At 35.2% G+C, this 16,959-nt stretch overlaps 1 protein-coding gene across 16 annotated transcripts in view; it reads right to left on the bottom strand.

Moving 5' to 3' along the window:
* AKAP9 (A-kinase anchoring protein 9) overlaps positions 1 to 16,959 on the bottom strand; it is a 120,720-nt gene that overhangs the window by 8,725 nt on the left and 95,036 nt on the right. For 15 of the 16 annotated variants that reach the window (XR_012672695.1, XM_075143801.1, XM_075143795.1 and 12 more), the window contains 14 exons: positions 16,772 to 16,876; positions 16,200 to 16,352; positions 15,756 to 15,935; positions 11,304 to 12,392; positions 10,064 to 10,210; positions 9,183 to 9,683; positions 8,686 to 8,749; positions 7,864 to 7,982; positions 6,836 to 7,027; positions 5,736 to 5,924; positions 4,931 to 5,075; positions 3,965 to 4,184; positions 2,813 to 2,963; positions 1,235 to 1,903 (listed from right to left, as the gene is read on the bottom strand). Coding sequence is in view for 14 of the 16 variants with exons in the window: in XM_075143801.1 (XP_074999902.1) it covers positions 1,235 to 1,903; positions 2,813 to 2,963; positions 3,965 to 4,184; positions 4,931 to 5,075; positions 5,736 to 5,924; positions 6,836 to 7,027; positions 7,864 to 7,982; positions 8,686 to 8,749; positions 9,183 to 9,683; positions 10,064 to 10,210; positions 11,304 to 12,392; positions 15,756 to 15,935; positions 16,200 to 16,352; positions 16,772 to 16,876 (3,924 nt within the window). In the remaining 2 variants the exon portion in view is untranslated. Of the gene's footprint in view, positions 1 to 1,234; positions 2,694 to 2,812; positions 2,964 to 3,964; positions 4,185 to 4,930; positions 5,076 to 5,735; positions 5,925 to 6,835; positions 7,028 to 7,863; positions 7,983 to 8,685; positions 8,750 to 9,182; positions 9,684 to 10,063; positions 10,211 to 11,303; positions 12,393 to 15,755; positions 15,936 to 16,199; positions 16,353 to 16,771; positions 16,877 to 16,959 lie in introns of all 16 variants that reach the window. The other variant, XR_012672696.1, reaches the window with a different exon arrangement.

Here is a 16,959-nt window from a genome sequence, read left to right on the forward strand (position 1 = left end):
AACAATACCACTGATGCTGGCACAAGAGAAGCAATGCACTGAACATGTGCTCCTCACCCGCACCAACAACTCCCCCCGCCCGACACTGGCCATGGAGAACTGCTAGCCCTCACAAGGAAACCTGAGTCTATGGCTGTGCCTTTGGATATTTGACCACAGTGTGGTACCATTGAAAAAAAGCAGGGTGTTGCAAATGTCATAGGAAGCAGCAGGAGATTCATTATTTGAAACTCCAGGCAGATCCTGGAAAGCAGATCATACTGTCTGCTGCCGAGGAGGGGGAAAAGCCCCAACAGCCACTGCCAACCGGATCCAAGGGAAGACTCTTCGTTGACCGCAGTGCTGGCAGTTACCTCTGAGCAGAAGAGCAAGGTGCACAAACTGAGCCTGGCAGGAAGGCTGATGCTATCACAGTTATCAATACACTCAACATCCTGCCTCTAGCTGTGGGTAGTTTCCAATGCTTCAGAAGATTAAAACCAGTAGCCAAATTAGATGAAGAGAAACATTTCCTTCCTGGCTCCACAGACAGACAGCTGCCAAAAAGCATGGAATGACAGCAGGATGGGCAAAAACACGGTCAGCAAAGAGGCAAGTCTCCTGCCAACCCTCTCTGGGTCTATCCACAAATCACGCATCCAGCAACACTTATCTCTTACAGGGAAGTTTCTAAAGAGAGAAAAATTTACAGGCAACAGTGGTTCCAACTTTCATTCATCTAAAAATTAGGCTAAATTCTTAAATTAATTTTTTACCTCTATACATATTTATGCATATGCTTATTTGATTACTTACTCATTTAATTATTGACGTTCTTGGGACATCACTTTTAAATGTTTCAAAGACCACTTGTGGTTTTTGCACTAAAGATTAAGAGCACTGACCTGGTGCATTCCTGAGTAGGAATAGCTCATTCCTGTGACTGGGTGCAGGGAATATTCTTTTCCTATACTGAGACACAAAGTGTGTGTATACATTCAGATGTATTTCTCCTGCTCACGCTCCTCCTTACACACCTCTATAGCTTCATTCTCAGAGGATGTGTGTGAATAATTTTAGGTAGCAAAACTGGAATGCTTTCCCTTTCCCTTTCTCTGGTGCCCATATTTTTGAATCTGCAGGCTATTTTATAGATTGAGTAAAGGCACAGTGACACACAATGCTAACTGAACAAAAGAATTAAAAGCTAAATTGCACAGTTCAGTATTACACATTGCTCTCAGTCCTACTGTACCTCATTTGGATTGTGGCTTGGTGTCCTTTCGGCTTCTTTTTTTCCTTCACTCTCCTGCTCTTTTTTCTGTAATTCTTGGATTATTTCCTGCAACTTCTTTATTTCATTCCCTAATTTATGAACTTCTTGCTTCTTTTCTCCAAGTTGCCACTGAAGGTCTTCTACTTTGGACTCCAGTTCATGGAGTTTCTTCTGTGCTGTTATGTTAGCATCTTGTTCTGCTTGTAATGCTTTCCTCTGGATCTGCCTTTCTTTTTCCATTTGCTGTCTCACTTGCACAGATTCCAGTTTATACTTCTCCATCTCACTTACTAACTCCACTATACGGTCATGCTTTTCATCCATTTGTTTCTGTAGCTCTTTAAGTAATTCCTCAGATGGATTAGGTGTTCCAGCTTGCCCCTTATCTTCAGCACTTTGAAGCTGAGCACATAGCTCTTTTTCCCTTTCTAGGGCACTGCTTATTTCGAGAGCTCGAACCTTCTCTGATTCAAGAAGCACCTGCAACTCAGAATTACGGCCTCGTTCACGTGACAGCTGGGCAGCACTGAGTGCTTCTTGGGATTCAATTTTCTGTTGCAGATCAGTTGACAGCTGTTTCTCTTGCTCTAAAAGTTTAGTTAACTGCAAGTTCTTTTGGTTTTGATCTTCAAGTGAAAATTTTAAATCCTTCCACAAGAAAACAGAAGAAAAGAATTGATTAAAGCCGTTTGTGTATACTTTCCATTACCTTCTGCAAATTGCAAATATGCTACCGCTACACATGTTGCTTTTAATAAGTTTTGCTATTCACAATTAATGTGACAATACTCTGAATGCTGCAGTTACATCTGATATTAAAATATATTACAGGTGTCTTTACTGTAAAATCAGATCATCTCATAAAAGAGTATTTCTAAGATATACTTCTTAATGAGATAGAAACGGCCGCAGTTCTGAAGTTAACTAGCTGCTTTTACTTTCTAAAACTGTGAAAGTGATTTTGCAAGTTAAGATTTCAAGTTGCAAATAAATCTATGCTGTTAAAGTGATTGCTTTTTTGTCTTAATACTTGTACTAGGATACCTGTTCTCTCCCTCACTATATCAGATACTGCAGAGGTACCAAGGAAGCTACTAATACATTTTCTCCTAAAGTGAACTCCCTAGTTTGTTTTTCGTGAGGTGAAACTGCTGACTTTTAAAATGGAGACAAAGAATATATCTCCTTAAATAATATTCTTAAATACTATCTTTTATGAGTTAGGTTGTGGTGGGGGCTAGGTGTAGCCATGTTAGCAGTGTCCTGTCCCCTTGAATATCTGAGGGCTATTATAAAAAGTAGAATCTTTTCATCTTGGCCCTGGAAAGCGCAATTGTAAAATTCCTATTGATTTAAATGGAATTTGCATCAGGCCTTTTTCTTTCTTTGCCACACAGCTTCTATACATCTTTCTTCAGCTCTAGATGATATAATGCTGCTGTTGAAAACGCAACATGGAGTACACATTAGACAGAAATGTAAGCTGAGATGAAATGTTAACCAAAAGAATATTTGCATGCTCTTTGATGTTCCAGGCCATTTGGGATTATGGAATACCTCAAGCTCTTCTCTTCCTCTTTCCTCACTGCGTTTCATTTTAGCTTTTTCCTTTTCCAAAGCCCACTGTAGCTCTCTTGATTTTTTCTGTTCGCTGGCCATTGTATCCTTAAGAATATCTAGCTCAGCTGCTTTTTCTTTAACTTCAGTCCTAAAAGAGAAATGGGCAACCTTTAGATTAGACAATGGCTCTAGTCCTATCACGGTAACATCACTTACTTGATGTTTATTCCATCTTGTGCACTGAAAACACTGGTCGTGTAGTAGAGTGAAAAGCCAATTTAGAAAAACAAGCCTAAGTCAAAAAAAGAGTTGCATAGCTCAAAAATGACAGAAAGTGCTAACTCTGTAGCTGCCATTTTTTATTAAAATGCTCAGAGGCAGCTAGTGTTCAACTTAATCCAGTCACTGGCCAAAATCTGAAAGAATGCAGGGGAAATGAATCTTGCTGACACATGTCTCAAAGGAAAAAAATCTATCTTGGGGGGAAAAAAAAAATCTATGCCCTAAATTTTCATTTTTTTGCAAATCACTTTTGCATCAATTTGCAAAAGAATCTTGCTCCTGATGGTCTGTAAAGGCTGTAAGGTATCTATACAGTAATACCAATTTAAACTCTGTCTTAATTTGTTATCTCTGAGCTAAATCTTAAAATCCGTACATGGGCACATCCATCTGGTACAGGCATAAATAACAATGGCTTTCCTGAGTGCCAAATATTTGGCCTGTTACTTCTGCTGTTGACTATGCCAAAGCAACACTTCGAAGTTATAGAATTTCATATGGAAGTCATCCTAACTCTGCAATTTTTTTTCCCATGTTCAGTTTTAGAAGCAAAAAAAGCTTTAATAAATATGGTATACTTATTAGCTTGTATACAGTAGTCTAATGTGTCAAAATTTAAAAAGAAACTTGATATTACTAAATCATTAAATCAAACTATGAATCAGATCTTCTTAAACTATAGAATTACATTTTTCGTCAAATGGAACAGAAGTCTATTTTTTGTCAGATATGTTTTACAGAAAAACTGAGAAGCATTTGCATTACATGAGATCAACTTCCTTAATAAAATCAGTATTATAATTTGAGACAACATAGAAAAGATCATCTTCACTGTCAACACAGAAAGTTTGGCACTGAAAGCCACACCTGATGGTTTCTAGGTCCTTGAAGTGCTTGTGCTGTGCTTTAAGGGTTGTTTCAAGCTCTAGTTTGGCTTGTGCAAGTTCATTCTTCAGCTCAGCACCCATCATTCTCTCTGAATTCAGCTGTTCCTGAAGCTCAGCTGCTCTGTCCTTCATACTCCGGAGCTCCACTTGCATCTCCAATATCTGTGACTGCTTCTGCTGCATATTGTACTCCAGCATTTCTAAGGAGAGTACCATTAATATGGAAACTACTTCGTAAACAAACAACACTTGTCTATTTGGGTAAAGTTTCCCCTAGCACAAAGAATGACCACAAAGCTATCAAGAGTGGTATCTTAAAATAATATATTCTTTCAATAGTGGAGTGAAAGCAAAACCATGCCTTTTATACTGGAGTACCTTTCATACTTTCGAAGAATCACTTCAACTCTTAAACTTCTTTAAAAGGCTAAGTGTGCAACCATATCAATATGTATCATTTGGATTATGACCAACATAACTGAAGTTAGGTATGTATGTATACTTGTGACCAAATTTTTGTGACAAAACACTGACAGTGAGCATTTACTTAAAGTATACCTGTTCTCTGAACTTTTTGTTGTTCATTCTAATTACTTCTTAGTTTACTCATTATGACTCACTACCCAACTTAGATAATTTCAAAACTGTTGAACCTAAACACTCAAGCGCATACACAGAAAATAACCTTAAAATACAAGCCCGTTTTTTATAGCAATTGAAAGAACTTTGTATCACTTTCAACTTGATACAAGTCATAAGAACACAGACCATATCTTAATTTTTGCAAAATTAGTCCAATAAGATTGAAAAAGATGAAAAGTATGCATGCTCAGAATATGGGTATCAAAATCAGAGAGCAAAGAAAGTCAGTATTTTTTCACCTACGACATTACGAGCACCGCCATGAAAGCATTTGGAAATAGACATATATTACCACAGAAGTCACCTTGGCTTTTTGAATCAATCTCTTGTTCTCTCTTTGGATTATTTTTCTTACTGTTCATCTGAGCATGTAATACTTGAATCTCCATCAGCAAACTTCTTCTGTCTGCATTCTGAAGACAGTCCATTGCTGCTCTCTGGTTAGTAGCCTATTAGCATTAGAAACATTTAAAAGTGAAATTCCAGATTTTATTAGAATTATCTATGGTGTGGATATTACACTTACTTATATATTCGTAGCGCATATATATTCAAAACATTTTCAATTAAGTCATAATTAAGGCAATATTATAATATTGGGAAGAACTGCTTGTTATATTTTTATTTCTCTACTGGGCATCAGAATTATAGAATCAAAAGAGCTATCATTTTTATGGCAAATTGTAATTTTCCTCACTAATCCTTCCATGTTCCAGAGGAGATAACTGACCTCTCTCTGTCCCATAGCAGCCTTATCACTTCCTTTTCTTACAACTTGCTTCAGATATACAAGCTACCTTTTTCTCTTAGACCGTGTAACATAATTCTAATTAACTTAATGAAATCAAGCTCAGGTCAACTGTGTTTAATTCAAATTGATCTCTGAAGGCTGTATTTTTTCTATAGCTTGTGCACACAAAAATCTCTTTCCTGCACCACATTTTCTTTTTGAAGGCACCTCTTCTTCCTAGAAGTCTTACTTTGTTTTCACCCTTAGACTGTCAAAGCTACTATTAATACATACATATTTTTAAATGGATTTATACATTCAAAATTAAAATGTAATGTTTTAGACAAACACACTTTGACTAAAGTATGTTTTATATTACCTGCTCTTGTAGCCTGTGCTCTAACTGATTCATCAATATCACTGCATCTCTTGTGCCCAGTTCTGCAAGTTCAGTTTGAAACGCAGCAAGAAGTACATTTTGTTCTCTCACAAAAAGCTGCTGAATAGCATGCAGAAGTTCTCCTCGCCAGTCTGAGACACCTTCAGGAGATTCACTACTTGCATAAATCTACAGTGGTATAAAACCAATTTAAACAGCAGAATCCAAAGATTACATCAAGAATAGTCATTATCATTTTCTGTAAAGTGTGTGTTTTCAGTGGAATATTGAGCTTTTCTTACTCAACAGCTACGTAATATTCATTCATACAAATGGATGTATTTATTGTACACATTATGATTTCTTCTGCGTGCACAAATGCTAAACTTTTATCTGTGTTTTAGATGGAAGCAATTTAGCTTTTTATAACTGAAAACTTAGCCCCGTGAAGTTACTATTTATGTTACTGTATCACACTATCCTTTTAATTTTTATGATGTTACATGTATGTTCCTCTCACAGAGCTATGTGGTAATGTGCAGATATTATGTAGGAAGAAGATTTAATTTTATAATGATATAAAGTTAATCCCCCCCACTTCGCATGCTGAAGGAATGCAGAAGTAATAGAAACTACCTACATATATCTAAAAGTCTAATTGTGGTAATTTGACAGGCAAGTCCTAATAAGTTTTAACAGATTACTGATTAATATTGTGTTATATTTTAAACAATTTTCCCCCTCTTTTCTCTCAGTACAGTATCTTTTTAATAGCATCCAAATTCTACTACACCAATAAATAACAACATTAGAAAATCTACTTTAACTGCTACTGGAAACATGCTTTCAAAATAGAATTATTTTAAAAGGTGGATCTATACAGTCAAAAGCTATCAATGCACAGAAGAACAAATGCAAGCTGTAATTTAAGATATATTTTATTACCAGAAAGTGGGACATGCAGTTTTACTGCATATTTTTGAAATCTTTTGCCTTGTAGAAGTATATTTAGAGCACTTAAACCTGAATTGTGAATGGGCCTTATAAGATTATCATAAATAATTTTTTATTTAGATAGAATCTTATGGTATTATTTATACCTCAGCTTCTCTATGAAGTTGCATTTTTGCAATTAGGTCTTTCAAAGATGAAATGGTGCTTAGAAAAGCTTTCCTTTCCTCAAGCCAAGATTCTGGCTCTTGCTTAAGAGGTGGCATCTCTCTTTCACCATATGGAAATTCAGTGAGAGACAGCACCTGTATGCCTTCATGATGGACTGCTCTCAGCAAACCCTACAATAAATACAAAAAGAAATCAGTAATGCCAGTCCTAATAACAACAACAACAACAACAACAATAATAACAATCATCTGATTTCATACATATGGGAATACTAGTACTTCTAAATTGATCAGCATAAGGAAACAATTTATAGTTTCCTTATATCAAAGCTTCCTCATATCAAAGACAGAAGTGTCACCCTTTATATCTGCCAAACAGTAGAACTTATTAAATAGGTGTATTTTTCCTCAGTTTCAAATGAAAATTCCCAAAGTTCATCTATCAAAACAATACTCAAAATTTAAAATGGTTGCTGATGGAAACTGACATTTTAAAAACAAAGTCCTGGGAAGCTTGCAGGTGAGCTTTGCAATTCACTTTTTGAAATTACTATTAAGCTAGGACTTTGTTGCAAAAGACTTGCTTTTTTTTTTTTTAATGTAATTAAAAGCATGATACCCTTACTGTTTATAACAAACACATTTGTTTACTTTCATAATATAGATATTATTCTACACCTATAATAACAAAATCTATAAAATTGTGTAATATATGATCATGACATTATCATTAATACACAATAACTACAATAAATTATAATTAACAGTAGTTATATTTCTCATAATCATAATTGAGAACAAGCATACAGTTAGAAAACTCGTATTTAATCTAATTTAACATGCAAAAATGCACATCATTTATTAGAAATATTTTAAAATGTATTAAAATAGTCGACACTTTAAAACTTATTTAAATGGCTCTCTTTTCACTAATCAAGCAGCAGCTAATCTAAGCTTTTGGTAGTATCACTCTTGTTCCATAGTAAAAACGAATAGTTCTATTTTACCTTTATTTTTTTTGGAAGTAAATCTGTTGAAGTTTCACCTTCATCTACTCCTTCAGATATCACATCAGATCCCTGGGTCTGAGCAAGACACATTCCTTGACTCCAGTCTGAACTGGAGTCTAAAATAAAAGGAGAGAAAAACATGAAAGCTGGATTACTGTGAAACTTTGAAGAACAGGCATCAAAAAAGTTTTTTTGTCTGTTGTTGTAACAAGTGGTCGCATGTCACCAGAGTTGATCCTATGCCTGGAGACTACCTGTTTATAGTTTTTCTTTTTCAGTTTCAAAGCAGTAATAGCAAAGCAAAGCTAAAAAACCCATACTTAAAAATCCTAGTTTAGTTCTAAAAGAGAAACAACTACTTGCACAAACACTTCTGTCAAATGACCCCCCCTTAATATGCTTAGCCTTTGCCTATGAAAAGGATCATATTAATAATTTTTATTGGTCTTGGAGAAGTCAGTACCTGTCATCATTTCCCACTGCTAAGGAGCTGTAGCTTTACATTCTTTCCAGAGATGATGAAGCTATGCTAAAGAGATAATGTAATATATAAGAATATAGGGACTCCAGTGGGAAGAAAAAAATTAGCATCTGATGCCTCGACTCAACTCATCTCCACTCTAGTCATTTTCCTTCCGTAGCAAATTAATAGACGTGGCATGCTCAGCACCTTTTCTTAGTGTGACAGTCTTCTGCTTCGATCTGGGGAGTAGCTGTTTTTATTTCTTCGAATGCAAACTCTTTAATGGTAAACTTAATATTAAAAAAGCAGATTTAATTTATAATGCTGTTTGAAATTTATAAAAACAAGTTTCTTACCACTAGAACCTCCATCTCTAGCTTGATACGGTGGAGAACGTGCTAATCCAGAAACTGGGATTCCCTATATTTAAGAAAAGAGAACAATCAAATCTTTAATCACCCCACACCCACTCACAGTAAGGGAGTTAATTCTAAGGAGCAGGAAATGATATGAGCCTCTTTGTCCAGCTTCCCCTGCAATCAAAGTAATCAAAATGGAGACGAGAAAGATGGCATTCAATACGGTGACCTACACTTGTCCCCACTTCACAGAGCAGGACAGGTCCAAGGCAGTAGCACAAGAAAGCACCTGATAGTTGAGCACGCTCCCAAACTGAAATTGCTGAGGAAGGGGTTCACAATCTCTCCCTAGGCCATGGAAACATTAGAACACGTAAAAGCTTTATACTGAACATGTGGTGGTTCACACTTAACAGACTTTAAATGGGAATTTCTGTAGCAGTAGCGAAAGCATGAACTGCAGTAGTTCAATGAGTATAAAATAGGATACATGCCTCTTTAGCTCGTAGAGTTTCTATGACTTCCTTTAAAGTATTACATTCTTCTGTCAATACTTGCACTGCAACAAACTTCTCTCTCTTTAATGCTTCAGATTCAGAGATATGCCTTGTCTCCATGTCCATGATTTCAGCAGCGTGGAGTTCTTGCATTTGGTCGATTTTTTCAGTAAATTCTCTTATGATCTCTGCAATCTCTTCTGAAGAACATCCATTTTGCAAATCAATTTGGACTTCTGCATTTTTAACAAGGACTGAAGTTTGGCTATAGCTGTTGATTTCCACAGTCTTGTCTGTTTGTGATGATGAGCTTTTTCTAATTATAGTAGACTCACTGGTTGACAAATCACACAATATTTCTGCATCCTTTTTGCTCTCAGTTTTTGCCATTTCCTTGTCCTTTCTCACATAACTTGCAAGCCTCTCTTCTGCTTGAACTAGGTTCTCTTTGACTTGGCACAGGTCTTCCTGAAGATGTATCAGGCTTGCTTCTTTCATCTGTAAATATGGAGAATCTGAATTGCAGTCCTTCCAAATACTTAAAAAAAAAAATCTAAAACCCAGACAACCCTCTATACCATTAGAGCTCAGTTTAGTCCTATTTTAAAGCAGTTATGACACAATGTAACAAATATTATCTTCTAAGAAATACAGCTCTAGATCCGCTATTGTGGACTGTAAAACTATGTACTCTGGCAATAAGTTAAGATTTGGTTTACAGCATCAGCTCTATTCCACTGACAGTAGGTACTGAGTGACCGTTTTTCTTAGTGGCATTCTCAGTACAAGATTAAAAAAAGCTATAGCATGCATATTTACACAGTAAGTCCTGTAAAATCATTTGCTTTAAATACAATATGGAACAATCTGGTTCTTACTGCTAGTTCTTGCTGAAGTTTTTCTGCTTTTTCTCTGTAATTGCTCAGTTCTTCCTTAGCAGCAGCTGCTTCTTCTTTAACTTGCTCTAGTTCAAGTTCATTAATAAGTACATTTTCTTTTTGACTTTCCATGAGTTGTGCTCCTACCTACATGGCAACACAAGATACGGAAAATGGTGAAGAATCTTACGAAGAGTCAAGTATTAACAGCACTGATCACTTTCACACCAACTTACAAAAGCCACAAATGAAAAGACCATAGGGGAAAACAAATATATGTTATTGGATTAATATAGCCTTAAAAAATTAAGACTGAAAGACCATTTTCCTAGATTAACTCCCACAAACTGGATAAGTGTGGGAGGAAAGACTGTCTTCTTACAGTTTACTGAACTGCAAGCAGAAATTGGCTACACCACGTAGAAAGCACAGGTAGGAAGGTCAACAGAGAGTAGGAAATGAAGTCTGATAATATTATTAAATTTATAAGATATTTATGACATTCATTCAATCTGCATTTGAATGAAAGGTCTTAGAACCTCTCATGGTGCAGCACTGGGTTCCATGACGTCTCTGAATTTAAGAGTTTCAGCAATCAAGCCCATGTTTGGGCTATCAAGCATAGTCAACTTTGACTGAAGGTTTTAAATTCAGAGGCAACATAACCAGTGGTGGATGGAAATCAGGACAAATGTATACTGGTAAAAATTACTGATGGGAAATATCTTTGAAAACAAGACAGGAAAGCAAGAAAAAGTAAACCAAAATCAAAGCATACATAAACAAGCAACTCCCTCCCTCCTCCCCCCCCAAAAAAACCCAACCCTGTACAGACAAATTGCTATCACTCCCTTATCATTCTGAATCCTCTCTTAGATAATTTTTATCATTTTAATTTTTTACCTCTCTACTTCCATGCCATGTAAAAGTGCAATTCACTCCATTCTATGTCAATTCAAAGTAAGAATAAGAAAGTATATGTCCCAAATTCAAAATCACCCCTACATTCATGAAAAGTCAAAGTGTTTTTAATGCAAAATGGAAACTGATAGTGGGGTTCACCTAAAATAACATCCTTCTCTTCTTTGTAACTCCAGGAATAATAGAGAAATGAAGGTCTACCCCACACAGCAGAATATTTCTATCACCAGTCTCATTAAGATGTGTTTCATTCATTATAGTTTACATAAAATAACAGATTTTAGTGAAAACAAGCCAAAAGAAAATGGCATCTAATTACCTGATATGTCTGCATTTCTTCTTGCTTAACGTATTTCTGAATCTCTCCTTTGTTTCTTTCTTGAACCTCTTCTACTAATTGCTGAAGTTCTAAGAGTCTCTCTTCTTTTACTTTAGCTTCCTTTTGTGCAACTTTTACATTTTCTTTTTCTAGCTCCAAGTTACGATTTACCATTGCCAGTTGGTCCTCCATCTCACTAAGCCTCTCTGTTAAGAGTGATAATTTTGATTCCGTCTCATTTTCAGTTCTGTCACTCAAACCCTCTGTTTGGGCATTCTTGCTTGCTTCCTCCACACATTTTGAACCTTCCTGAATTTCCTGCATGAATTTCCTTTGCTCTTGAACTGCATTTAGCTGAACCTGACTCACAAGAGCAGCAGCAACTTTTTCCACTAGTGTCTTTTCCAGTTCTAATATCCTCTTTTTAAGTGTTTCTCTTTCAGCTTTGCCTTGCTCTTTCAGATCTTTTATTTCATTGTAGGACTGGAACAGTTCTGAATCTTTTTCCTTAATGCATACCTGAAGTTGCTGCAGTTGTACCTCCATCTTGCTAATGGCGACTCTTGTATTCTCATTTGAAGACCTAAGCTGGGATTGATCTAACAACTCTGTCTTCTCACATAAGCCTTCTTCCACTTTTCCATTTTTCCCATTGCTCCTATCTTCTGTTTTTTCCTTATCACCTTTCATCCGTGCACACTTATATTTCTCTGTTATTCTTTCATGCTCTTTTTTTAACATACTTATTTCTTGCTTTAGCTGGTTCATTTTTAACTTAGTTTCCTCAAGCTCATTCTTTGTTCGAGATGCCTCTACATTTACGTTTTCTACTTGCTTCTCCAAAGCTTCCTTTTCTGCCAGAACTGTTTCAAGTGTGTGTTTCAGACTGTCAGCATCTTCTTGAAAAGCAGCAATGTCTGCAGGTACTTTTTGTTCAATATTTGCCAGTTCCTGCTGAAGCTTATCAATTACATCATTCAACTGCTCTACTTCCTCATCATTTTTTTTCTTCACACGTTCTTGATCACTTTTCAGACATTCTATCTGGGCTTCAAGCTCCCGTATATGCTCATTTTGCTCTTCAATAACCTGGAAAAAAAAATACAAATGAACTTCAAAATGGGTAAGTATTAAACCCTCAGATACTTTTTCTCCGGGACTTCACAGCAACAGTTTAATCAAACATTGAAACATCTTGTAAAAGAAAGTCCTCAGCGAATTTCTTAACGGGATGTCTCTTGTAAAGCTTTATGAGAATCAGGACATCTTCACATAGGACTGACAAAGTAGCCTGTGACCTTAATGAACTGCAAAATAGGTGTGAAAGCATCAAATGAAGTGCAAGCATTTTTAATATTCACAGAGATGAAACACTGAAGTTTAAGTGTTCATAATACTTTTTTTCCCAATAGTTTGGTCTAAAGCTCTGTCTTGTCACTTTTATTGAAAATTAAAACTGAAACAAGTGGAGTGGTCATGTCTGCTGTTCAATCTTCTTATGAAATCAAGGTTTAATATACTATTTTTACTCAAAGAATTCCAAGGAACCAAGATTTATGAAGCTTAAAACTTAGAGATAAATTTTCCTCCATTACATTACATAAAGAACTTCCTTTAGGAAAAAAAAGAAAAGATCCTCAAGCTTACCATATACAGGCCAGATATATTCAGTTAGATTAGACAGATACTGTGCTCTTCATGCAAAAGCACCACTCATTCATATGGTCAAATAGATTTAAATAGAACACAGCCAATTAAGATGGATATGTATTTTAAATACAAATAGACCTTTAATTAAGTGTGTTGAAAAATACCATTATAACATGCTTTTTAGTCTGAGACCACAGAAAACACAGAAAACACCTATCAGTTGACTCTGACATTTCCTATCACAAACCTAAATACGTGTTTGTCTGTTAATGTGTGTGGGCATACACATATGCAGATGTGCACAAAATCATGCAGGGCAAAAAGTACCCATAGACCCAGAGCACAATTATTTCTTTGTGCTATAGTTTAAATGAAAGTAAAGAGAGACAAAGTTATAGAAGTATTTATTTGAAAATGTATACGACTATCCAAACAAAATTCAAAGAAAGATTGGTGAAGACATGAAGAGAGTGAGAATAATACTTTCCTAGATTAGTTTACAGGCTGTGTAAGGGGCTCAAAATTTCAAGAAATTCATAAAATAATGTAACTGAGCAAATATGAGGTTGATGACTTTATGATGCAGAAAAGACGACATTTTATATCAGCTTCTAACAAGAAATAAATGAATAGACACAAAAAATTGAATGACTGGTGTTGATGAACACTAAATTTAATAAATAAAAAAGTCTTAGCAAAAGGAATAATAAGACAAGGTATCAGATTCTAATAGAATAAGTTTGATAAAATTTATTAAAAAACCTGCTTGTTAAATTGCAGTGGGAGCAATTTCTCATTTGAGTGTAGAAGAATGACAAAAAATCCTTTACAAAGACAAAATAAAGACAGACCAGATTATAAGTAGTAAGTCTAAGAAACTGTGGATATATTTTCTTAAGGGAATGTCTGGAGTGAGTCTGAAATGAACAGTGCTTCTACACTGAAAATGAAAAAGGCAGAAGGAAATCTGTCAAGAATATTCAGAAATAGATATTATAAAATAAAATCAGTTACGGTACCTAAAATAGGTAAGAACTCTAACAGGGCCTTTTAGAAATATGAAGAAGAAAAAAAATGCAGAAGAGAAGAAAGATGACTAAATTCGTTACTAAAATAGCCATGCTTTTTCCTTTATCTCTCAATACTTCGTTAGGTTTAGTTAGTTAAATAGAATAATAAGACGACTTTGTAATAAGTATAATACGTACAAAAATAAATGATAAAGGACCATATCAATTAGGGGGGCTGATTTGCCAACTAAGAACTTATTTTTAAAAATCCACAGAGGCTAGAGGAAGCTCAAAAACACTAAATAAAATGTGAACAAGTCATTGGTTTTCAGAAAAAAAGAACAGTGATCCTGGTGATTGCTATCAAGTCAACATAACAGTTTCTGTTCTTCATAACATAATGGAATAAAGCACCACAGAAGGCAAATACAGCAATTAAAAGAAAAGCACTTAGTGGGATGAAGATGTCTAAGGGACTTGGAAAGAGATTAACCTAAGAACAATCTATTCATATTTAATATTGCTTTCATAATCAAGCAGCGTAATTATTTAATGTCTTGGAAAACATAACTAAGTAAGAGGATGAAATTAAGAAAATGAAACTTCATATAACAGGAGAAGAACTAATCATTAAAATGAGTTATACTTGAATCCTGAGTATTTTTCTCAAGGCAAGAAATGTAACCAAAGCAGAACCGTTCTGGATTCCTAAAGTATCATCTTTCCTAAGTCCAATTTCCTAAATCCAATTCAAAGTTTTGTCATTATTCACTGAGGTTCATTATAATTAAATTTTGCACATAAAAACTCAGTGAAATTATCCAGCTTGGATTCAACATGTGCTAGTAGAATGTTACCCTAAATGTTCAATCAGCTATGAGGGGTAACAGAACTTCTGTTCTTACCTTACTGAATAATACTTGCTTTGGGGTTAAAGCTTATGACTAATAACTTTTTACATTTAAAATGGTCAGAATGCAAAATTCATCCACTGAAAAAATCCAATTTTCTTTCTATAAAAAATGTGAGACTGAAGGCCTGTTTCTGCTGTCACTTACATCAATGCAAAATAAGTAGTATTTCTGTTGAAATCAAATGCAGAATATCTGTTTAAAATGGAAGCCAGAAGATGATGAAGTTCATTATCATAAAAACACATAATTGAAAAATAACAGAAAGCTACAGGTGTTAAATCTCAGTAAATAAAAGAAAGATGAATCTGCTTCTTTCTTTCTTGCTTTCCATTTCTAATGAAACACAGCATTTTGTTTGCGCATCCACCATGCTTCAAAGTGGATTAAACATGTTGCCAGCATTGATATGATGACAAAGTATTTACACAAGCTCATGGAGCGCAAAAGTTCAACTGCTAAAAAAACCATAAAATCCAATATGATCCAGCAGGTGTCACTGAAACATAACACTGAAAGTAAATCATTGTAGGGAAGATGGTAGAATGAATGTTGAGATTGAATTCAGCTACCTACATGCTACTAGATGTTCAGAACTATAAGAAGAATAAGGAATGAAGAAGAATTTAAGAAAAAACTAAAGCAGAAATAAGACAGAATAATAAAAAGAAAAGCAAGCAAAAAGTATCCTTCATAAAAACCACGACAAAAGAGGAAAAACAGATTAGGGCTAAAGTGTTGCTTGAAACTGAAGCATTTGCATTTTTAAATTAAGGCAGCAATAGAAGATAATGTAATTGGTGGGGGGACGGAGGTTTTTTTTTCTTTAAACAGCTAGCAACACAAAGTACGACTCTGAAAAAGATTTCAAAAGTATGTACTTTGTTGTCAGTTGTGACTTCAAGTTGCTGTTGCAGTTTTGCAATTTGTTCATGAAGATGATCTATTTCCTGCTCTTTTTCTTGCATGATGTGAGCGAGCCTCCCAGCCACTAAATGATGGTCCTTTATGGTGGCATCTTCAGATTTCTGGATAGCCAGTCCCAGTATTTCCATTTCATCCTACCAAAAAAAAAACCCCAAAATCATGTTTACAGTTGTACATAACGTTTTCTGCATATGCTTGTATGAGTATTTAAGGCATAGGAATTAAAATAAACAAATTGCATGGAATGAGAAGTAATTATATGAGCTTTTTAGTATTTTGCAAGTTGAACTGTGGAACGCTTGAGAAAGAGAAAGAATTTGGCACATTGGCTTTTTCTAATAATTTATTTCTGGGGAGGAGGGAGAATGAAGCTCTAGGCTTCTCTGTTACACAATTACCTTAAATAATTTGTTTTCTTGTTCAAGTTCTTGCAAGTGTGTAGTGGACTCCTTTCGCTGAATTTCTAGTTGCATATGCAATTGCTGAACTTCTTCATTTTTATTTTCTAGCTCCTCTCGAAACTGCTCCAGTTGTTCCTCAAGGTTCGTGACCTATGTTTCCAAAACAAATGGTGGAAAAGGAGTAGAGAGCCATACCAAAAATTAAATGTCATAATTTGCAAGTGCAGATTTTGGTATGCACAAACAAAAGAATGTGTACTCAGTGACATTCTAAGTCCTTAAGCTGAATGGAATTTTAAAACCCACTACAAATCAGCTGAAATCACTATGAAGTTTTTCTTAATTGGGCTGAATTTTGATTCCAGAAACACTCTTGTAAGTCATAAGCATTAACATAGACAATAACAACAATTATCATGGCTCACAAGAGAATTTCAAAGGGATTTGGACTGCTGTCTCTCTAATCTGTTAAAAAATGTCATATGTATAGTTCACTAAACTCAACAGAAAGCAAAAACTGACAAACCAAATTATCAGCGGAAACATGGAACATCTCACAGGTAATTTACCTCCTTTTCCTTTCTGTCCACAGCTTCTCGTTCAGCTTGCAGTTGTACTTCAAGAGGTAATTCTCCCTTTACTATGACGGTGCCAAACTGTTTCCTTTCCTCCACCTTTAAAAATAAATAATATTAATAATAAACAAATAAAAAAGACATACTGTTGTGTTCTCAAGAAAATAAGAAAATAGTAAACA

This window comes from Calonectris borealis, chromosome 2, assembly GCF_964195595.1.
Source record: "Calonectris borealis chromosome 2, bCalBor7.hap1.2, whole genome shotgun sequence".
Taxonomy (NCBI): domain Eukaryota; kingdom Metazoa; phylum Chordata; class Aves; order Procellariiformes; family Procellariidae; genus Calonectris; species Calonectris borealis.